Source organism: Octopus bimaculoides, chromosome 11 (assembly GCF_046866305.1).
Source record: "Octopus bimaculoides isolate indiv1 chromosome 11, ASM4686630v1, whole genome shotgun sequence".
NCBI classification, from domain to species: Eukaryota; Metazoa; Mollusca; class Cephalopoda; order Octopoda; family Octopodidae; genus Octopus; species Octopus bimaculoides.
Genome location: NC_142938.1, coordinates 81,798,356 through 81,823,355, shown reverse-complemented (window position 1 = coordinate 81,823,355; position 25,000 = coordinate 81,798,356). Strand labels below are relative to the sequence as shown.

Below are 25,000 nucleotides of genomic sequence, written 5' to 3'. Positions count from 1 at the left end.
GTCAGAGTAAACATAATTTAAATATTTTTACGTGAGACAATTTCAGCTCTCGTTGATTATTTCATGTCACGTGGCGATGTTGGCAAAAAAGCCGGCAAATTGTTCGTTGCATATATGCCACACGTTGTAGAGAATGTTGGCTATTACTTTCAGGTATTTTGATGGCCTAAAGATTTAAAGATTTCCATACATACATTTTTATATATCATGTGTGTGTGTGTGTGTGTGTTTGAGAGTATCCGAGTGAGTGTATATGTGTGTGTGAGTATGTCTGTGTATTCTATTATTTGTTTCAGTCATTTGACTGTGGCCATATATATATATATATATATGTGTGTGTGTGTGTGTGTGTGTGTGTGTATGCGACGGTTTTCTTTCAGTTTCCGTCTACTAAATCCACTCATAAGGCTTCGGTCGGCCCGAGGCTATAAAATAAGACACTTGAGCAAGGTGTAACGGAGACATGTGCTTGGTAAGCAAGCTACTTACCACACATCCACGCCTGCGCCTATATATATATATATATATATATATATATATATATATATATATATATATATATATATATATAGCCACAGCCGCTCCTGCGCCTAAATATATATACATACACACACACAAAAACACATACATACACATACACACACGTTTCTTAATGCTTGATTTTACGTTACGTAATAATTAAACCAATTCTGCTTCAAAATGAAGGATTACTCAATATTTTTGTAGAGTACAAATATATTATTCTTTAACAATTATAATTTTGCAATGACTTCGAAATTTTGAGCATTTAAGCCCTTATCTGACTGTAGTACATTTGAGTTCATTTTTGCTTTCTGTCGTCTCTGTTAAGTTGAAATTTTCTCGGGTAGGTGGAGTTCCGTTGAATAAAAATTTAGTCATAGGGTAAGTTGTGATGGTGAGATGTTATCCAAAATTATACTGATTGAATAGTCCGCAACATTAGACCCCACCCCTAATACACAAAATTTAAAATTTACCAATAGAAGAATAAACCCCAAGAGACAAATCTGCTCTACCAATTAACTTTCACAATTAACGACATCATATTCTGAACATTAAAGCATAAGATCAACAAATTTCTGTACTAACAATACCATGTCATGCTTGACTGATAACCTCCACCTTCCCTACAACAGAGAGGTGACATTTACAACAAATAACGAAATCTGTTGACATTACCATTTTCTTACATACGATCATTTTAGTACGATGGAAATTTTGAAAGCATTAAGGAAATTATATTCTTTTCTTTCAAATATTGAAAATAGAAGAGATAGAAAAATAGAGATGGAGAAAATGAGAGCAGAGCTCTGAAGGAAGAGGGTGACAAAACATAAGTGTATATCTATATTTCTTTTGTAAGAAATTGAGTGCTAATGTAATCACAAATGTTTTCGTCAGTTATGGCTTAGTGACCTGACATTGTCAGTGTTGCAACAATACATTAAAAATCTGATTTGATGGACACAAAATATACAATAAGCTTCTTCATTTGTATAATTACATGAATATTGATTAAGTAGAAAGATACGTCACTCAGTTTAACACATCACACTGATAGGTGATAGTGTATTCTGCATTTCTACACACTCACAAAAGTGTGCACATATTTATACACACACACACACACACACACATATATATATATATATATATATATATACATACATACATACATACTTACATATATATATATATATATATATATATATATATTATATATATATATATATATATATATATATATATATATATATATATATATATATATATATATATATGAAGAAGTCACAAAAAAAAGACGATAGACAAGTGGTGTAGACAACAAACAAATGTATTTGTTTAACGCTCGGGAAGTGAAAAAATCTTTAACGTTTCGAGCCTACGCTCTTCCACAAAGGAACACAGTAAGAAACAGGGAGAAAGAATAAAGAATGTGTAGTGGCTGGCGATCTATCATGGCGAATATATTAATAATAAAAGTGTAAAATTAATTAATCAAGTAATTAATAATTTTACCAAGTAGATCGCTACTTTAAAATAACCTTTTTAGGTAAGATTATACAGCTATTCGTTATTTTTTCTTTTTGCCGACGTAAAAGATTGTGTTACTGTGTGAGAGATCTCTACGGTAGTAGAAAATAATTTTTAGCTCTTATTTCTAAATTCGATGCGTGGTGAAGCAACTAGCTGACTCCTAATTATAATTATGTTTATAATTATATATATATATTAACACCTTTGTGTGTATAAGCACGCACGCACACATATGTATATGCTTGAATAAAATTTGTACTTTTCGGGACGGAGGAGGAGTTAACTTGTCACCCTTTATAACCTGCTGCAAGTCTGCATGATGAGGAGGGTTACTTTAGAGATGCTGCAGTATGAAACAAAAGCTTTTAACGGGTAGATGGATACAGGTGTTTCGATTCCCATTTAATAGTGTAACAATGTGTACATATGCACATTAAACGTGTATATTTGTGTGTGATTGTGTGTATGTGTGTTTAATAATATGTTTTTATTCCATACAAATAATGTATGAACTAAATGTGTAGCAATCATCTCCACATTTCGAATTTGACAACAGGTCAACGAGTCAACTAGTGCAGATAGCCACACACCGTTACCTCGTGATTGAAGCAATGATTTAGAATAAAACCGTCATAATGCTATAGCATTGACACCAACGAATTTAGTTATGAATCGAGACCTAGAAAAAACCCTTCAGCCATATTAGTAACCTTCCACATTTTTATACATACTTAGTTTTCTTGACTTTATTTTGCTAGGAAAAAGACGATTAAGTATTATATGCGAGCAGTATTCATTTTTTTGGGGGGGAGGGGCTTTGCAAGGGTCTAACACTTGTGTCTAGTGAGTAACACAACGTGGCACATACTTGACAGACCCCTAATTTGAGGTCGAATACTTATTTTTGTAGCGATCAACAACAATGTAGCGATCAACAACAATGTAGCGATCAACAACAATGTAGCGATCAACACCCACATCGGTAGTTTAAACGTCCGCAATTCGGAGTATTCGATGCAGTTTTCTACCTGCCTTACAAGTGACTGGATCTCTTTGCCAGGTGTCCAAGTTATGCAGTCATCCATAATCGTCTTTGATTCCTGGTAACTGGACATTTCGAAGCTACAAGATGGTAGATCATGCATTAGGATACATTTTGTATTAGTCTCCCCGACAAATAAATACCACCACTTTCGTTGCTTCAGGTACATTAAAGTTGTAGCATAGGTGGTGGGGCCTTAATAGCTGTGATTCTCGGGTCTCATCCGTCCCCATTTTCAGTGCCGTATTGCTGAAGTGGTCGTCGTAAGCATCAACAGACAAACGTAATGATTTTAGACAGATTCTGTTTCATAGCTCTTCCACTCGTTCATTTATTCATTCATGTATTTATTCATCTATTTATTTATATATTTCTATTTATTATCTCTTACCAGATCATCGTCAAATTTGATGGGAGAATTATTATCTTGATATTTAAGAAGTAGAGTGGTTTTCTTTTGTGTTTATTTATTTATTTCAATGAAAAAACTATTTCTGTGCAAATCTGTCGGTTATATCGACCTCTCACCAATTATAAAAAGAATATTATTATTGAATGCGGTTGTACAACTCAAAAATAATTCACGTAGGGATATCTGCCAATAATATTTTGTACATCTTCATATCATTATTTATCGAGTCATATTAAATAAATAATGAAAATATAGTAAATAAATAGTTAGTAACATAAAATACGCTATGATATTTCAAGGTCATTATGATATGGTGGCATGCGATAGCAATAATAAATTTATCATTGTTCGCTGCTTACGAACATTATTAGCAAAGGATATTAATTATATTTATTGAAGTGTTGCTATACTTTCAGAGAAGAAGAAACAAAAGAGAACAACAACAAAGCTTTGACCTCTGAACTTTCGAATGTTTCACGGGTGCTTAACTTATTCTCTGCAGGCAGCATCTAATGTCGTGGGCAATTAATTTTCCTTTTCATGTAATACGTCTGTTGCGTGTTGGTTACATATTTTCTTATCTTACTCATACGGCAACAAATATGTGTGTGTTTGTATGTATGTATGCATATATATATATATATATATATATATATATATATATATATATATATATATATTCTGTATATACACATATACATACATACACACATACACACACACACACACACACACACACACATATATATATATATATATATATATATATATATATATATATATATATATATATATTGGGTTGATGCATAATTATTGCGGCTTTTTTTCAACAAATATTACCCAACAAAAACAATAACATGTAACAAAAACATCTTTAAATGTTTATTCCAGAGCATATTCACCATCTACTTCAATTGCCGCTTCCGATTGGCTTGGCAGACGGTCAGACTGTCATTTAAAGATGTTTTTGTTAAATATTGTTATTGTTTTGTTGAATAAAATTTGTTGAAAAAAAGCCGCAATAATTATGCACCAACCCAATATGTATGTGCGTGTATGAGGGAGTGTGTACTTGCATGGATACAGATGTATGCTTGTGTCTGTGAGCGCTTGATTTCGTTCACGTTGTCTGAGTGTGTGTAATAGAATGCTAGTGTAGATGTGCAAATAGTTTAAAAAGTTTAATGGAAATTTGTCACATTACATTTTACTTTTCCTACTATATTCACTGCATGTTTCGTGGTTAAACTGGCCATTAACATAATAGCATTTAGTGAGGAATTTTAAACTTATTTCAAATACAAACATACATATACGAATATGCATGTGTGGGTGTGTGAGTGAGCGTATATGAACAAGTTGGCGTATGTGTGTGTTTGTACATTTGGGACGCATAATAAAGAAGAAAAGAAATTAAATTACTCGCTCATGGGACTGGCTAACTAGAAATTAGATTGTTCTGATAGGCATTGTAATAGGAAGTCAGGTCTCTTTAGAACCACATTTATCTCATGGGCTATCGTTTATTTTACAGGCTAGACTTGCTCGAAGACTGTCGAGTGGCCACCGGATGGGGTCACATCACCAGCAGCTACACGTGCAGCTACACGTGCAGCTACACGTGCAAATTATCTTTACACCAATAATTACACTTGTGCAATTTACTTATCGACAACGAATCGATGCTTCGAGTTAGAGCTTATTTTTAATTACTGAAGGGATTGCAAATTACTGTCTCAAGTCCATTTTCCATGTGTGTGCGCGTGTGTGGAAAGAAAGAGATAGATAGATAGATAGATAGATAGATAGATAGATAGATAGATAGATAGATAGATAGATAGAGGCAGCGGTTTATTCCATATATTACGATTGAACAAAATTAGAGGATGGGTTGCGAACTTTTGCTAAGAAATTTTATGCAAGCATCACTTGGTGAATATGTTGCCTTTTATTTATTACTTTACTTCAAGACATTTTAATAAATTCTTACAAATATAATAAAACAAAGTAAAAAAAAATCAATACAATGAAAAATACGAAAGAGTCTGCTATTTTAAAAGAGACTCTACATTGCATTAAATTACGTTATGAATAAATTAATTCCGCTGCTATTTCATTATGTAGATAACTTTAGCTATATTATTTAAACCAATCACCATCTCTATTTCTATTCTCAACGTTAAATTATTTTGTAGTTTGCTTTAGTATTGTTCATTTATATTTTATTAAAGAATACTAGTTGATGGTGTACAGTCATCTGAAATGTGAGTGCATCTAATGGAAACTATGTTTTACCAACGTTTTTCACCATGATAGATCGCTAGCCACTACACATTCTTTATTTTCTCTCCTTGCTACTGAGAGAGAGAGAGAGAGAGAGAGAGTGAGAGAGACTTAAAAACAGACAGATATAAAGGAGTGGTAACTGGTATTTTCGTAGCAAAATTCGCAAACTCTCAGGAGCTTTTATCAGTCCTTGCAAAGGAAATACATGTTGGAACATAATCCTTTGAATCACTGTCAATCCAAATTCCTTGATATGTCTACCTCTGCACGTCTTTTTTCAGTCTTGTCGATATCCCGCACTCTGTTTTTTTCTCTCCCTTTCTCACTATCTCTCCCCCCGTCTCTCTCTCTCACTCTCTCTCTCAATCTCACTCCTACTCACTCCTCAACATTTATAGAATTCCAAAATGATCTCTCTGATACTACTAGTATCTTGTGAATATTCTACGCAAAGCATTGTGTATGAAAGTTTTAAAAGTTTGTCAATTCGTCAATTCTTAAAAATCTTTTGAACAGGGAAATAACAAGATTATCCTGAAATCCGCTACACTTTTTCATTTTCTATTGAGCTCATCTCATTCTGTGACAATTATTAAGGACATTTCCAATAAATTCTATGTCATTATTATTTACGATAACTCTTGATATATCTATATATAATTCCTGCATATTTCTTTTTTATTTTCTGGCGCTACTCCATGCTAATATATAACCAATTAAATTGATATTCAACATCCTCGAGGCAGAATTCATATACTTAACTCTATTCAAAATTAAATTATTATATATCGATTCTTACAAGCATATTCAATAATGCATGTTTTTATGTACCCAAATCTAGAGTATGATAATTGGCTATCGATGCTTAAAACATGCTTTCTCAGAGCAAGCGTGTGTGTATGCATGTACGTGTATATATATATATATATATATATATATATATATGATGTCAACATATGTATATATGTATCTATCCATGTATGTGTGTACACAAATATATATATATATATATATATGTATGCATGCATGTATGTATATGTAATTTTAATTGTTAATTAATTTAAATCTACCAAAGATAATTTAATTACGTCTAATTCCAAATTGAAGTTCGATTAAGCCAAATTCAAATCTTGAAAGTGCCTTGTTTAGAACGTGTTAAATAAACAGAGTGTTAGATCTCTGAATAGTAAGTTGATTAGATTTTCTCTTAGATCAAATTGCGAATTGATAATCAAACATATTACCTCTGGGAATATTCGCAAGTACAGAGCTTGTTTATGTAACTCGTTAAAGATAAGGAAAGAGTATAGTGACCTCCATATATTTTATGACGCTTTTTGTCAAACTAAAGAGAGTACGTAGAGTAAAGCAAATGAATAAATTTAATAAGCGGCTTTCAAGATGTCGTTGAGATTAAGATTAGTTTCAGCTATTGTGGCATTATTTATTAATATTTATATGAATATAAACGCTTCATTAAATTCATGACAATATAAAAATCAATACAGAAATTAGATATGAGTTATATCATGGAAGTAAAGCATAAAGTGAACGTACAGCTTTATGAGTAAGTTTGAAGGTGGTACAATGTCTTGTTACATCTATGAGATATTTTGACCTAAGACTGAGTGCCAGTAGCTAGAAATGTTTCATCTTACATACTCGTAATCAGTGGCATGTTATCAATATTGATATTCCCTCTGAAATACTGATTTAATAACAGTCTCTCACTTGATTAAATGATTTTGTACGAAATATTTAGTCAATTCGTTTCTACTTTTTCAAATAAACGATGTTTTTAGCTGCAGATCAACCATAAAAAGTATGTATTTGATCAACTGAATTCCAACCATGAACCTCACATTTCAGGAACTTTTGGTGATTACAGGGACATTTGATTGTTATTTCTATAATGGCAGAGGCCACATAGAGCAATCACGTACAAACTGCGACCCGCAGAGCTGTTTGAATGGAACACAGACGAACACGTACTTTAAACTTTTTAATAATGCGGCTCACCCGATAATGAGCCATGTCTCATGTGGCCCCACTTCTCTGTGCCATTATCATTGTCTGTTTACCAGACACTGGGCTTGTGAGTCATTCGTATTACGTTCTTGTCGACAGCGGTTTCTGCAATACCTCTTTAAACCAATATCTAACTTTTACTAGTCTATCTAATTATTTGGTAATTTATACAAATTTATGAAGAAATATTAACAGTGAGCAGTGCAAATGTTGCCGACTCCCATCAAACAAAATAGTGAATGCGTTGCCCTGAAGAGTAGTGAGATGCTGAGAAACGGGATTTATTCCTGCCGATTGCAATCTCTATTCTTATCAAACTGAGTAAAGAAATGATTCTGATCCAAGAAACCTGGAATTTACTGCTACTGTAGGTTCGTAAGAAACCTTTTAAGGAGCAACTGATATTTCAGTAGTTTACGTACTCTTTCTCTTGGGTAACAAAACCTGACTCAGCCGGTGATTTCACCTCATTGCAACTTGAAGAAGGTGTCATGACTCAGCATATTAGCTATAAGTTAATTGTCAAGACAAACTCGAGTTGCCTATGTCCACCCAGATATGACAAAGTACCACGGTACGTAATACTTATTATTATGAAGCGGATCTCTGAGTGATCAACTTCTATAACTGAATTCAGAAATTAACTTTGAATAAATGAGTCCCTCTAAATTTGTCTTTAACTCTTCTACATGAAAGCATGAATTACTTGTGGTAATATTTGATGTCAAAAGCCATCAGTGAATCGTAACACTCAAACGTTCTACACATCAAGTAATTCAGAAAAAGAAATGCCATAGAAGACTAAACCACGGTACTACAGTAAAATGTAAATAATGTAAATTATGTAAATAATGACAAAATGGTTGACACTCTTAGGTGGCAAGAATGAAAAGTGGTGGGTGCAGAGACTAAAGAAGCAGAATAAAAAGGAGAGAAGTAATATCCTGTGTTAGGTTAATGTGAATGGAGAGAGTTAGATAAACCAATCTCGATAGCACAACACTTTCCACTCGAAGGATTATGAAATTTATGTACTAGAAGGATTATGAAATTTATGTACTAGAAATAGGAGTACAGACTTAAAAAGCTAGTGAACATAAATGAAGAATTTACCGCAAAAAAGTGGGCGAATTTTTAGATTTGTTCTTTTGTTATTGTAAAAATTGAAAATTGGCGTTTTATGGACTCTTCACCAATATAACTCTTACACCTCGTACGGTAGTATTCTTGATTAGATTTTCTAAACCTTAAATTATTCTGAGTTGGATAAATTAGATTTAATTAAATTAATTTTTTTAAGCAAACACACGGTTACAATCCAATCCTCTGCTGTAATTACGAAATGCAATTATATTATGAACACAATTCATACGACTAAATATTCTACAGTGTTTAACGAAAACAAATGTTACTTTATACATCCGCCATTTAAAATTATCATTTCGAGTTTTCTTTTCCTTATTTGCATTATCTTCTTGATGTCCTTTCTGCTTTTTTTCTAAAGTTCATTCTTGTTTTTTTTTTTTTGCTTTTTTAGTTACTTTTTATAACTTCTAGTTCTTAATGTTTATAAACATTAAAAAAAAATCTTGAAGAGCTTTTTCGTTTTTTTTTTTTTACTTTTTATTTATTTTGAGATATCATTCGAATAAATTTTGTAATTTCTTTTTTTTTTCATTATTTCTGCGATGACAAAACTCACTAAAAATATTGAAATGCAATTATATATTGTTACTGTTCTTGTTTTAATTTTAAAAATCTATGTTACTCTTGTTTTCTGTCTCGTAAAATTGTTCAAACAATCTTATTTTGGACGCAGAAGTTTTTTATAGATTCAATTAAATCGCGGATGCTTAGTGGAAATAAATGTTGTATTAGATGTTGAATAGTTGTGAATATGTATTTACTGCCGAAGTTTTTCCATAGTTTAGATCGCATATCTACTCTGATACTCAGAGCAATGATGAGTCAATATAGAGTTGAGTTGTTTCCTACGGAAACGGACGCACTATTCATGTCTTTACAGCCGTAAATGTACCGCATTTATTGTATCTTTGGTTACATTATCTAATACCTTTCCATTTTTAAGATGGTAAGATATTAAAACAAATACGAGACTTTGGTTGTTATTTTTTGAAAAGGTTTTAAACAAACACACTCACAATTACAATCCAATTTTCTTTTAAAGTTAAGTGCAATTATATTGTGGAGACGTTACATACAACCAAACATGGTACAGTGTAAACGTCGTAGACGATAAACTGTGGAAGTTGTAACGATAATTTATGATGGAGGTTGTAGAGATAACTTGCGAATATATTTAGTCGCCAAAATAGCATTAAGAATATAAAGTGTACAATTACCATACGTATATCTCTAATTGTTGAAGAATTGCGAACTTTCTATGTAGATAGAGCATTATTCTATAATACAGCGTGCATTCAAAAACTTTTGATACCTTTTCATTGAATTGTGCTTCTAGGAAGATCATTTTTATTTTACATTGACTTAGACATTTAAACAGATGCCAGAACATTTGAGAAGGTTTCTATGGATAGATTGTGGAAATTGTATGAAGTGTGTGCTGTCCGTCAGTTGCCGCCAAGCAATTTATCACACTTTAGTATTAAAGAATATCGCCCATCTTAGTACCGAAGAGAAACACGTATTGACAACGTCCAAGCCAATAGTTTGATATACTAGAAAATACACTTGACTATAAATATCACCTTGCAAAATCTATTACCTGTATAAGAACAATTATAGATTTTAATACAGGATTAAAGCCAAAAGTTCCATGAGGCTAATTAGTCAGTGACTTCATTTCGGTACTTAACTGATGCTTTATCGAACCAACATACTAATTTCAGCACTTTGATACCCCACGGGACGTAAAATATTACCATGTTTTCTTCACTGTTCTAGACGCTGGACTGCATATTCTGCTTCTCTCTATTTGGATCTCTCCTTTTTCTGCTCTGCCCCGTTTTTCCGCCTCCACCCATCCTTTGAGGTTTTGATGCATTGCGTCATATATTTACTTGAAAGAAGATCTTCCACTTCAAATACTTGTTGGCTTTTAATTATCATTCATGCTTCTGTCATTTTGCCCTTTGAATTTCTCTACATGGGAGGCTCTAACAGGATCTTGTACTTCGCTGGTAAATCTCTCAGGGTCATTGAAACACACAATCTACTACACCACAACTAGGACTGGACCTTGTAGTGGTTCTCTAACCAAGACAGAGGACAAAGTAATTCAGGTTACTTAGTCCAAACCCGAGCGATTATTTCAATCGACGGAGAACACTAATGGACCGAAAAGATATAAGAAAACTATTTTCCTAGCTTTTCACCTCTTTCTATTTCATAAGTTCAAACTCTCCCGAGGTCGGCTTTAGTTTTTAATCAACCCTGGAGTATATTAGTTAACAATAGAAATATAGTTGGACTGATTCAGTGATATATATAAACGTTTTCTTTTCTTGAACTAAAAACCCAGTTGTACTAACGCTCCGTCAACAAGTAATCTTTATATATGATAGAGATCTTCTTTCCCACGCAAGTGTGAGAAAATAAAATAAGAACATTTCCAATAATTCTGGTGAGTAAACAAGTTAACCACTGGGAATAAAGCAAATCTTTACAAACTTTGCAAATTTACTTCTTAAGCAACGTGTTGGTGTAAACGTGAAACTTTTGAAATTCTGTTTGCAATATGTTAGCTTTGGGCTAACAATTCAACTTTTTCTGCGGATAAATTTAGTCATTCTCGAGAGGAAAGAAAGTTTATGTATTAAATAAGTGAAAAACTTAGTAAAGACAAAAACATGTTTCGAAATTTTCTGAAACCTGCTGGATATTAGGCAACTAATGCCTAAAGGATATATACTATAAATAATATATCGTATAACTGTTATACCTTCTTGAAATTCCAAATAGACTTTATGGTATTACTTTATTGTACGAAAGTGGAGCCGAATCTATAAAAAGGTAACTTTATGTGTGCACATATCTACAAGGTGTGAGTGCGCGCGTGTGTGTGCGTATGTCAATGTTTATATATGTACAGATAGATATAGAATATTCTCATGGAACTGAGAAGTGCATAGTTCAAATGAGAATGCAATAGCCATGTCAAGCAGAATGAATCTGTTTATTAGCTGCAAAAAGCCTGGTAGGCAACTCATGTGTTTCATTGACCCAGTGGTAATAATGACTGGAGTTAGATTATCAATGGTGCATTGTATGGTTTTATTATTTTAGTTATCAGGCTACGGTCGTATAGGGTTTTAGCGGACTAGGTTTTAAGTTTTCAGCCAGGTTCATATTCTGTCCGTTCATATTTTCTAAACAGACGGGATGATGGGAAGATCGATTTTGTTCGGGTGTTCATTCTACAAAAGAAGGCTTGCTTGATATATAGAATCTGTGTTTCGATTATATGTCCCGCATTATAACGACGTATTTCGTCGTCTGCGTGACTGGCCCCAACAGCGTACTTCAATGACTGACACTACTTACTAAGTCTGTCCACTATTTATTAGTAGTGGACCAGACCACTTCTCACATGAGGACGTCTGCTACAACACCTCCCCGCCTTTGAGAAATTTTTTCGACTTTCAACACAACATTATATGTTTTACATTTCTTTTTCTTCTAACGAGAATTTTTTTTTCTTCTTATTCAGAATTATATATATATTTTCAAAGTAAATATCTTCAAACTGGTGCAGGTAGTACCAGTCTATATTGTCTACCGGTAGTGCTACTAACACTTAGCGACCTGACTTAAATCCTTCGCACGGACTCTCACTGTGTATATTACTTTTCATTGTGAAATTCAAATCCCACTTTGGGATTTTTAACATTCTTCTACTGCGTGAGCTCCAAATCCTCGTTGCCATTGATATTTTTCACTGCGTAGGTTAGAATCCTCGTCGCCACTGATATGTCCCGCATTATGACGACGTATTTCGTCGTCTGTGTGAGTGGCCCGAACAGCGTACCTTACTGATTGACACTGAGTCTGTCTACCAGCCCACTTCTCACCTGGGGACGTCCGCCACAACATTCGATTAGTCTGTGTTTCCTCAGGTATCTTATTCCCGTATATGAACAGTACCGGGCTAGATTCGACCGCGGAATATTTGTCTAAATTGCACGATGATGATCGGTAATCAACTGGTCGACATGTAGAGTTGGTGTAAATATACAGAAAATATATAATTTCTATAAGTGAAGTTAATAATACGAAAAATTATTTTATTAGCAACGTCACACATTATATAACTTCTGACTCATCATATCATGTCTTTTTCCACTCCGGAAGTAGAGAATGCTATGTCGAATACAAAAGGATTTAGAAGCATCGGTTCTTCTCCCACACAGCGTTTCAGACATCTATGTAATAATACCCGATATAAAGACTGAATGGTTGGTTGGTTGGTTGGCGGGTTCATTTCTCTAGTCACACTTTACATTGTATAGGGCGACGGAGAGAAAAAGTAAAGTAAAAGTACAAAGTAAGGGCATAAATGGTACAAGATGAGCGCACATACCAAACTTGTAGTAATGAGTAAAGAAACTACAGGCGCACAGAGTGAAAAAGAAAGAGGAAGAATCATTGAAAGAAGGAGTAAATGCTAGATTAATAATGGAAGGAGTTACACAAATAAGAAATTTTTATTTAAGGCAATACGTATGTTTCTTTTGAAAATTTGGATAAAATTTGATAAAAGTTAAATTACAATTATTGTATGTACGCCATGTTTCTTAGTAGTACTCATGATAGCAAAAGTATACTTCCAAAGTTACTCGTCGTGTAAAGGCTAACCCTTTAGTTGCTAATATAATATCGATTGCTGTATAATGTATGACATCCTACTAACTGTTGCATCTTTTGTATATATTTCAGATTCAGATCACCACACTCTGTATTTCAATAAGCTTGAGTGCTTCAGTGGCTCTTCTCTGCCTTTTCGTCCCCAAAATGTACATTATTCTTTTCCATCCTGAGAAGAACGTACGAAAGCTGATAATGAACTCGGCCACCTATAAGCGGGCTCCTACCAGTAGTGCCACGATAACTACCGCAACCAACCACGGTATGTAGTATATAACTTCTGCCTCACCACATTATTTCGTACACTCTCGAGAAGACAAAAACAAAACATCATCACACCATGGAATATTATTTGCTCGTCGTCGATCAAAAAGAATAAATTAATTCAAGATGGTTTGAGAAACATAACCGAATGCTTCATCTCACTATGTCGGAAAATTAACATTTCTAGAAAAAAAATCTTTTTATTGTTATTCCGAACTTAAGATGTCTGTCGCCTTTCAATAAGTTTCTGCCTTTTTGTTTCATTTTATATATTATTTTATTTTTCTTCTGTTAACAATGTAAGCACTCGCCAATTATGCTACAACACATCTATCAACAAACACAAATATAGTTAACATCCAATCTCCTTATGGAGTCGCTTACCGCTGCATAGACTTTCAGAAATAGGAGTCTTTTGCAGAAATATATTGTTGCCTTATCAAGACAGATCTCGTTTTATTTTTAAATAAAATAAGAACTTAAAAAAACCAATCAGTATAGTAATTCTGGTTCATTGCTTCTAAATATCTCTGTAATTTTCTCTCTTGATTAACAAGCCTCTACAAATATTCTTGAGGCGGACGTGATTATATCATGTATTTTTCTACATCATATACATAGCATGAACTACATTTTCATTGCATTTAATTTTCAAAGAGATAAATTTATTCAGAATTTCTGAAGATATATCAAGCCAAAATATATAAAAACCTAGTCTACTGCATTTCGGAAATGAAAAGTAGATTCCATTATATTATGCTGAAGAGATGAAATGAAATGATAACATCGGCGTAATTTGAACTCAGAATGTAATGAGCCTTTTTAAATAAATATCACAGAGTATTTTTTCCAATGCTCTAACAGTTCTATCACTTGACTACACTATATCAATAGTATTTTGTAATAATATACCATAATATTTTTAGTCATCGTATTAAAGCGGTTGTTTATATTGAGAGTTTATATTCAATAAGGATTCGTCTTTTGAAGTATTCTTCAGAGGAAACCAAACAATTAGCTATCACAGACTAAGATGACAGTAACAGTAACCACGTTTTGATATTCATTTGCCAATGTCTTGCTACATTATAGTAAGTGGAGAGTAAATAAAATTTTGAAAATTATTAGAAAAAAATCTTTTGAAGTGTCCAAAAAACGAGAAAATTAGAAAACACTACATATTTTCTTATGAATATATTTTATGCAAAATATATTTGGACGCGAATAGATAAAGGATAGAATGAATTTAAGTAGATATAATAGGTGTTATTCCTTCATCTAAAGATATTCCTTGTGTATTATGTTTTATATTTATTCAATTATTTTGCAAATTGAAGAAAAATGTTCACAGCCAGACTCGTTCTTATCTCCGGAGAGCTCTCTAGCAAAATACGAAAAGTAACATTCTTATCAATTATTACTTTCTTGTTTATTTTATTTATTCTTTTACTTTCAATTATATTATTATTATCTCCATTATTTCCAGTCATTTTTGTATCTTTATAATTAACTTAAAAGAAAATACGTAACATGTATGCATGAGTAGTTTTTGTTCTCTGTTATGAGTGTATGTGTATGTATGTGTGTATACATATATATATATAGAAATATAATATATATATATATGTATGTATGTCTACACACACACACACACACACACACACACATATATATATATATATATATATATATATATATATATATATATATATATATATATATATATATACATGCATACATACATACATAAAACCAATTACAAATTTTAAAATATAGATTAATATTTGGAAAATTGCTGCAGGTGACTGCATTAATTCAGGTACGTAGGAGTTCAACAAAGTCATTGGATAAATACATCTTTAGAATCTAAACAAATGCGCAGTCTGGTTTTTTTTTTTTTTTTGTTATTAAATTTGATTGAAGTTTGTTTAACGAATACTTTAAGATTATTAAATTGCTTGGAAAAATTTAATCATATTTCGCATTCACCTGAACATATACTTTTGTAGTAGTTTGCATATGTGTATGTGTGTGTATTATATAAGGAGAGACAGACATACAGACAGAAAGGGACAGCTAGCTAAATAGATAAAAAGATAGTTATAAATATATGTTTGTTTTTGTGCGTATGTATATATATATATATATATATATATATATATATATATATATATATATATATATATATATATATACTAGCAGAAATACCCTGCGTTGCCCGGGTTAAAAAGAATAATGAAATCTAAAAACGCCGTCTAGACTACGCATCATCTTTATATATAGAGATGTATATACACACACGCACCCAAACACACGTATATATATGTATATCAATATAAATATATGAAAGTCAATGAAGTTTCGTAAAAGAAGGTGATCATGTACATACTTTCTTGCTGTTGTGATTATAACACCTCATTGTAAACTATGTTCCTTGTTTTCCCTTGTGGAGCATATACAAATAGGTTTTTTGTTGCTGCCCACTCTTGAGCAGCCAACATACAGTTGTCCATGTGAGAAGCAGGGCTCTTCCAAGAGAAGACCAGCTACAGACAGTGTTTGACCCCGATATTTGTTTATGGACATGGCAAAAGTCACACGAAGGGGGAATTGTAGTCTTCTGAATGTAAAAGGAATGTCTGCTCCTGATGGAGTAAGAGGAATTCTTGGAATAAAGACGTCATCCCCTTTTGCACATCCAGAAAGAATGGTAGCCTCGATAACGTGTGACATCATTTTCTAAATAATGCTCATCTGTTATGTTCAGGTTAAAATTTCATCAACATCAAAAATATATGAATTTTCATGGGAGTTATGGCCGTTATGCAAAGAATATAATTTCCAAATTTCATAAAGATCCATTCAGTACTTTTGACGTAGTTTTGGATAAGAAAACAAATGACTAATGTGTGTGTTTGTGTGCATGTGTATGTGTGTGTGATGGGTGTATATATGTATAGATATCTGTATGCATGTATATATGTATATATGTGTACATATTACATGTACATCTATATATATATATATACATCTACACATATGTATACATATACATGTATGTATAGATCTATATATATATACATATACGTGTACATCTATATGTATACATATACATCTCTCTCTCTCTTTCTTTCTCTCTCTTTCTTTCTCTCTCTCTTTCTCTCTCTCTCTTTCTCTCTCTCTCTGAAAGTATCTGTCATTACAGTATCGAAATGGTGTACATATACATGTATATGTATACATATACATCTCTCTCTCTCTCTCTCTCTTTCTGTCTCTCTCTTTCTGTCTCTCTCTTTCTGTCTCTCTCTTTCTGTCTCTCTCTTTCTGTCTCTCTCTTTCTCTCTTTCTCTCTCTGTGAAAGTATCTGTCACTACAGTATCGAAATGTGATTGTTTCAGTTAGTGGAATAGTTTCATTTTTAAAGTGAAAGTATTTGACATGAGTGTTTTTGTTTCACTTTTGACACGTAATACTTAAATAGTGGAGGAGATATTATGTTGCCGTGTGCTCGAACTCTGCAAGACGTTAATATTTTTTTTTTACTAAAACACAACTGGAACCCTAAGTAAGGCATGTATAAAACTTCATTGAAATTGGTTGCGTAGTTCTCGAGTTTTAGGGATTCACACAGACAGACAGACACACACACATTCTCATTTTTATATATATAGATATATATATATATATATAAATGCATGTATACGTATGTAAATAAATATGCTGATATGCATACCTGTATATACGTACACAGATGCGTATAAGTATTATATATATAATCTCCTGTTTTTACAAAAATACACGTGTCTGTTTGCATGTGTGTGTGTGTGTGTCTGTTAGTGTTCTTCAACAGTTATTTGAAACTCTATGTCACTGAAACAGTGTAAAAACAAAGCGATGTTGTTATCTAAATAGATTCAATTAGCAAACTAGTTGTTGAATCATATACAACAGAAAAATTCGTTTTAATTGTTTGGTTTTCTTTCGTTGTTTTCTCTCATTTTTAAATGAACTTTTTTAATTATATTGTAAGTACCGCGAACTCATGAGAAAGCGAAACTCTTTAAATATTACTCGTCTACGTTTTCGTAAAAACTTTGCTATGGTGCAATGATTAACAGATCAACTTTTCCGCTTACAAATGACCTTATGATGACAAGACTGTTGTACCATGTCTGTGGTGTGAGCTAATCTATTACGGTTCAGTTTCAACTCAAAGCCAAATTTTTATACAGTATAAGAGCAAAGCATAAAGAGTGCTACCTTACCGTTTCCCTATATGGTGTTTATTCAGAGCTCGGTTCATATGGTTAAGTCTCTGCCACAATACATACGGCGCAGGCATGTCATGTTCGTGAGGTTAAGGAGTCCGCTTGAAAACAACAGGCTTTCAGTTTCGGTCTTACTGTACGTCACATTGAACAAGTGATTTCTACCAAAGTTTCGGACAGACTAATGTCTTGTGCGTGAAACTCGGTGGACGGAATGGCGACGAAGTGCGACTGTCAAACGCATGCACACAGTATATAGATATTTATATCTGTGTCCGTATACATGCATGCTTATGTGGGATTTGGCCTGTGTACGTATGAAGTTCGTTAAAGATGCAAAAATCGACGAGGAAACCTAAAAACTGGTGTAATTGAATAGAAATACATTGCAATATGTGTTTCCGACCAAAAACGCCGAGCAGGCGGAATCATTAGAACGCCGGGCAAGATGCTTAGTGGTATTTCGTCTGTAATCACTTTCTGAGTTCAAATACCGCCGGGGTCGACTTGGCTTTTCATCCTTTCGGGTTCTATGAAAATAATTACCACCTGAACACTGAAGTTGATGTCACCGACTCACGCGCTCCTCTGATATTGCTGGCCTTGTGTCAAAATTTCAAATCAGAATCTGTTTCCGCCATGTTTAGCAAACAATTAATTGTTTCCCTTGAGGTTCTAAAAGGCAATAAACTAGTGATTTTCTCAGTTGAAAGCAATAAACAATTTATGCTAATATTCATAAAATACGATAAAAAATACATAAATGCTATGGAATTAAAAACTCCCTAGTTTTCTTATAACCTCTTGTTATGAACACAACCGCTTCTTAATCTACCCAGAAATGCAATAACTCAGGGGATTAAATATAAACAAAGGAGTTTATTTCATTAAGAAAGAGTTTTATTGAAGTTTTGCTAAATATTCCAGCTTTATTTTCTGCAAAAATGGCGTATTCAATGCATTTAGATATATCGTTTCTTATATACATATTGATGAATTACGTAATTATATTCTACTTTGAAAGCTGAAACAGCCGTAGAAATTATAATGAAATCATGAAACATCTCTGAGATCTTGTCTAAATATGTTGCTTTGGGCATTCGCTTTATCCAATGTGTGTGTGTATGCATATATATATATATATATATATATATATATATATATATATATATATATATATATGCATATATATATACATACATGTATATACGAATTCATTCCACTTATAATTATTGCATAGTAATCATCTGTTAATAATTGAGCTCTTAGATTTTATAGTATATAAACACTAACGTAATATAGTAAAATTAGTAAGTATTTGGTTGAATAATGAATACATTTTTAATGAAACACTTTTGGTAGCGACCTGCATAGCGTTATAGCGAGATGATTTTATCAAGTCATTGATTCTTGCTAACTTGTCATATGAAGAGATAATAGCATTTTTTTTTAGTCATTTCATATCAGACTTTGCTGGATTGTCGTGGCAATTACTAAAGCTCATGAGTTTAAATAACTTGGCTGTTCTTTGGGAAAGCAAGGTTTTAGCAATTTGGAAAGTAATCCTTCTTCTGAAACAAAATAGATTTTTCTGGCAAATAAGTCAATCCTTTCATAAAGCTTTAGAAGTTTAGTGTTTTGATAATTCTGTTCTTTAATGCATTAAATGGTAGACAAGAGATGAAGTTTCTTGAAGTTTTTAGATCAATGCATTGTTGCTATCTTTTGAGGAAATCTATTTCAGCAATCTTTTCCCACCAGATGCATACACTGAAGCAAGACCTCTGTGTCTGTTTCTCTCTCCCTCTCACTCTTCTCTCTCCCTCTCACTCTTCTCTCTCCCTCTCACTCTTCTCTCTCCCTCTCTCTCTCTCTCTCTCTCTCTCTCTCTCTCTCTCTCTCTCTCTCTCTCTCTCATATATATGCATATATGTGCTTGTGTGTATATGGGTATGTACAAATATGTGTGTGTGTGTGTGTCTGTCTGTCTGTGTGTTTACGTGGTCTGATCAATAAGTATCCGGACTATTGCTATAGTAACGAAACTAAAACACACATTTAAAGCCGCTTGGCACAGATTGACCTTCAACTCTGCTGTGCATGTGCACTAAGTTTTAACGTTATAGGCCACTCTCGCTGTTTATAGCAGTGCTTCGAAGGAAGGAGTGTAGCGTGTGATCGTCGTATTGACCATGCCAAACAGAGCTGAGAAGAGAATCTGCATCAAATTTTGCCAAAATCTTGGCGATACCTGCTCAGAAGCTTTCGCAAAGTTTTCAAAGTTTTCAACTCAACCAGGGAGATTTTGTGCAACTGAAACCCGAGTGTCTTTTTAGTCAGTTAAAAGCAGTTTTGCCACAAACTTGGCACACGTCTCATACCCAAATCTCCAGTGATAAAGGACTGAACTGAACTGTAACTAATCTGCACATACTCTGATAACTCACGGATGGTGATTCGACGATTTTCCTTCACAACTACACACATATCTGCGATGTTTTACTCAGTTTTGCTGGTTGCAGTTCTCCCAGAACGTTCATCAATAACGACATTTTTTCGGCCTTCTTGGAAATGTCTGATCCACTCGTACTCTTGTGTGCGGCTCATACACTCCTCTCTATACGCTTTCTGCAACTTTGCGTAGACCTCTGAGCTAACGCCATGACAGTTTTCTCTGTCATGGCCCGTGCGACGATCACACGCTACACACCTTCCTTCCAAGTACTGTTGTACACAGCGGAAATGAGCTAGAACGTTAAAACTAAGTGCGCGTGCACAGCAGAGTTGAAGGTCATATCTTTACCAAGTGGCTTCATTCTGCGTGCTTTAACTCCGTTACTATGGTAACAGTCCGGGTACTTATTGATCAGACCTCTTATGTGCGTGTATGTGTATTAGTGTAAGTGCATCTATATATATATATATATATATATATATATTGAGATCTCTTTTCGGTACTGCTTTTGGGGAAGAAGCGAGTTGGACGAAGCTGCACATTTTTGTGTCTCCTGCTTTGTGAACGTTTCCACATCTAAATCTTGCAGATCTCTTAGCTTCCTTAGAAGCGTGTTAAGCAGTTTTAGTCCCCTGGAACCCAAGATGTATCAGTAGTGGGTCCTTATCTGAGATGAAGAATACGGTATCTTTGGTATTATGCAATGCCGTCCAGTTCGGTGGTTGGTATTGTCTTTAATTCCAAAGTCGGGAGCCAAACCTTCCAGGATGTTCCATACGTTTATCACTGCATACCTTTCTCGTCTTCTTTCCAAGGAGAAGAGCTTCAGTTCTTGTAGCCTCTCTCAGTAGCTCATCTGTTTCACTGAGTGAATCTTCTTTGTGTAGTGGCGCTGGATCGCCTCAAGTTCCGACCACAGTTAAGAGCAATTATCCAGACGACTGGGGACAAACATCCTACATAGGAGTAGTAATACATCCTTATCTTTGACTTTGTAAATGATCTTGGCAAAATCGAGATATATCACATCCACATTTTACTGGTTGAGCTATTGTTTCATTACCCAATCATAGTTGTAGAAGATGTGTGAGGTATCTTCTCCCTGGGCGGAAAGCATGTTGTGCGTTTGTGGGCAAGTTATTCTCTTCCAGAAGCATACATGTATGTATATATTATTTATGTATGCATAAAGAGTCTTTCGATTACCCGTTATATCGAAATAATCTCATTGTACTCTTCAGAGATGTGTCAAAACACCTGCAGCACACTATTCAGAAACTCAACCGACCACCTGCAGGGAATAAAATCCACAGAACCCTGATGTGATAATATGATACAGCGCCCTATCACTTCAATATTGCATTTTACTTCAACGTCGTATTTGAACATACTTTATTTAAAGTATATCATTCAAAATGATTTAAAGTGTATTGTCTGAATCTATTTCATAATTCTCTGGAGATTTCAATGATCCAATCTGACATGCAATAAAACAGCTGTGTCATCCAAAACCAGTTTCGATTTTCGATCGCTGCTATTTCACTTCATTTATATTTTTAATGCATTTAGAAAAGTTATGAAACGATTAAACTTTTGTAAATCGATAGTCTTGTTTGTGAAAGCTAGTCAAATTGTGTCTATTTAAAAAACAAAAAAGACATTAAAAGCTTTATTGATAACCCAAATAATAAAGCAACGCACTAACTGCTATAAAGTATGTATAGCTCTCTCACTCTTTCTCTCTCTCTTATTATCCCTTTCGGTCTCTTTCCCTTTTTCTCTCTCTCTCCTCTATATATCCATTGACACTTTACTTACTCTTTCTTTTCATTTTCCCTCCCTCCATTATTGAATTCACGCTGATAATGCCTTTCTATTTTATTCGACTAATTTAAATTTATAAACTGAACTCTCATCTAATCGGCTATACTGTTCACCATCAAAATATTAGTCTAAAAATAATCTTCCTCCCATGCTTCATAGACGAACTGAGTGTGCAATATAAATTAAATATTATTTCGTTGAATGAAATTATGATAAAATATTGTATCCTGGTAGAAATTTAATACAACAAAATAAATTTTACAAAATGAAGTGAAATGAAATATATTGTATTTCAGGGTAAACAAACAGTTTTGTCTGCTTTCTGTTTTAATAAGACAGTTGATTAATGCTGTTATCAAGGGTAGAATTATCTGTTTGGTCGATAAAGTAACCCATATCATTTACTGTTTAATTGTAAGATTTTCTCTTTTTTTTTTTTTTTTTTTTTACGTTTCTGAGGAAATGTAAAATCAAGACGTTTAATTTCAACTCAGTGGTGTTTTAGAATTTTTTTTTAGGAAACGGGACTTGGCAAAAATAAATTATCTTTCGATTTCAGAAACTGATTATCATTTATACGGAATAGTTACCAATGTTTCGAATAAATACATGACTGATGAACAAGGGTCGACTGACAGCTTTAACAGGGAAATTAACGTTTTATTTAAAGAATATATTATTCTTTACCTTTGCACAGTGTCTCTTCCCCCAAGTCGCTAGTCATAACACACTTGATCAAACAAATACGTTTTCCATGATCATCTTTGCCCTCGCTTTTCTATTCAAACACTTACGCTACAGAAACTGCAGACTGGTTAAATTACATTAATTATTGCAATATTTTTCTCTTTTTTTGAATTTGCGCCAATCTTCTGATACATTTTTCTTTCATCTCACGAGACTTTGAATGATATCATGCATACAATGCTTGTTTCCATTTCTCGATTTTCTGATGCTATTTTAATGGATCTTATTCATAATCTGTGTATCGCTTAGTCACTTCCTTTCCATTCATTACCGCTACAATATCCCACCTCCAACAAACCATGATTAAGTTTTGTGGCACCAATTTCGAAACCACTTTCTTCCAATTATTATTCTATATGCATTATTTACATTATTTACATTTGGCGGATATTTGTCCTCTTCTTGTTTGTTGTTAACACAACGTTTCGGTTTGCCAGCATGTCCGTACTGCAGTGATTCAGGCAGGTGGAAGATGAAAGGCAAAAAGTATACATGTTTATAAGTATTCATGTATGTATTATTATTGCTGTTGTTGTTATTGCTGTTGTTGTTGTTGTTATAAGCGTATAGTATTTATCGAATATCCATTTTATCAAACTTACTTTTAATCAGCTGAAAATTGATACAAAAATCTCTCGGTATTTAGATTACTTTTGAAACTTTCTGCAGCATAGAAATAGTTACAATGCAATATCTATCTATCTATCTATCTATTACAGGTAATTATATAGCGTTAGTTTATTTCACAATATTCATGCATATGCTCTGTTTATGAAATACAGTTGCTTAATTTTCTGGTCTTTAAAGTATATCCTATTCTCTTGCAGGTACATTTACTGAGCACATAAAACTCAATGTGCAGAATTCGGCACAGGGAGGAGCAGTCTGCAGTCCCACAGACATCAAAACGGACAAAGATAGTGTGGCGTCATTGTGATCCTAATGACACGAGTGGTTCTTCAGAGAACAATGCAGAGAAGCCCTGTGGAATATCTGAACAATAATTTCTACGAAGAGAATGCGCACTATATCGATACATATACGAGTATATGACCATAATTTGCATATAAACAAATGCATATACACAACCATATACATACATATATACATATATGATAAGTAATATATGATATATGCATATATATATATATATATATATATATATATATATATCAGTATGTAGTGTGTATATGATGGGAAATTTTATGTATATTCACTTATGCGTATATACGTAAAATATATAAGTGAAATTCTGTACGCATTCGTCTTTAATGAAATGACAGCGGAAACAAAAGCAGATTCTGTGCAGATATATTTAGACAACAATATTACATACATTAATATATATATATATATATATATATCAATTTCACACGAGTAAATATATATATACTTATGTATATATATACGTATATATATATATATACATATATATATACATATATATATACATATATATATATATATATATATATGTATGTATATATATACGGATGTATGTATGTATATATATACGTATGTATGTATGTATATATATACGTATGTGTATATGCATATATACATATAAATAAGTATATATATATATATATATACATATATATATATAAATGAGAGAGAGGGAGAGGAGGAGAGATACATTAAATATTTTTTTGACGAAGATTAATACCTCCCATATAATCATCGTCTTCTTTATTGATATTTTTTTAAAATTATTGTCATCTAATTTTCATTGTCTATTTACCCGCACAATCTGTTGAGAGCATCATTTT

General features: G+C 33.1%; 1 protein-coding gene across 6 annotated transcripts in view; it reads left to right on the top strand.

The window, feature by feature from the left end:
- Positions 1–25,000, top strand: part of LOC106869985 (metabotropic glutamate receptor) — a 386,369-nt gene that overhangs the window by 359,923 nt on the left and 1,446 nt on the right. For all 6 annotated transcript variants that reach the window (XM_089360478.1, XM_089360475.1, XM_052971958.2 and 3 more), the window contains 2 exons: positions 13,743–13,932; positions 24,059–25,000. The exon at positions 24,059–25,000 is cut by the window's right edge and continues 1,446 nt beyond it. In XM_089360478.1, the coding sequence (XP_089216604.1) occupies positions 13,743–13,932; positions 24,059–24,168 (300 nt within the window). In that variant the 3' untranslated portion in view covers positions 24,169–25,000. The remainder of the gene's footprint in view (positions 1–13,742; positions 13,933–24,058) is intronic.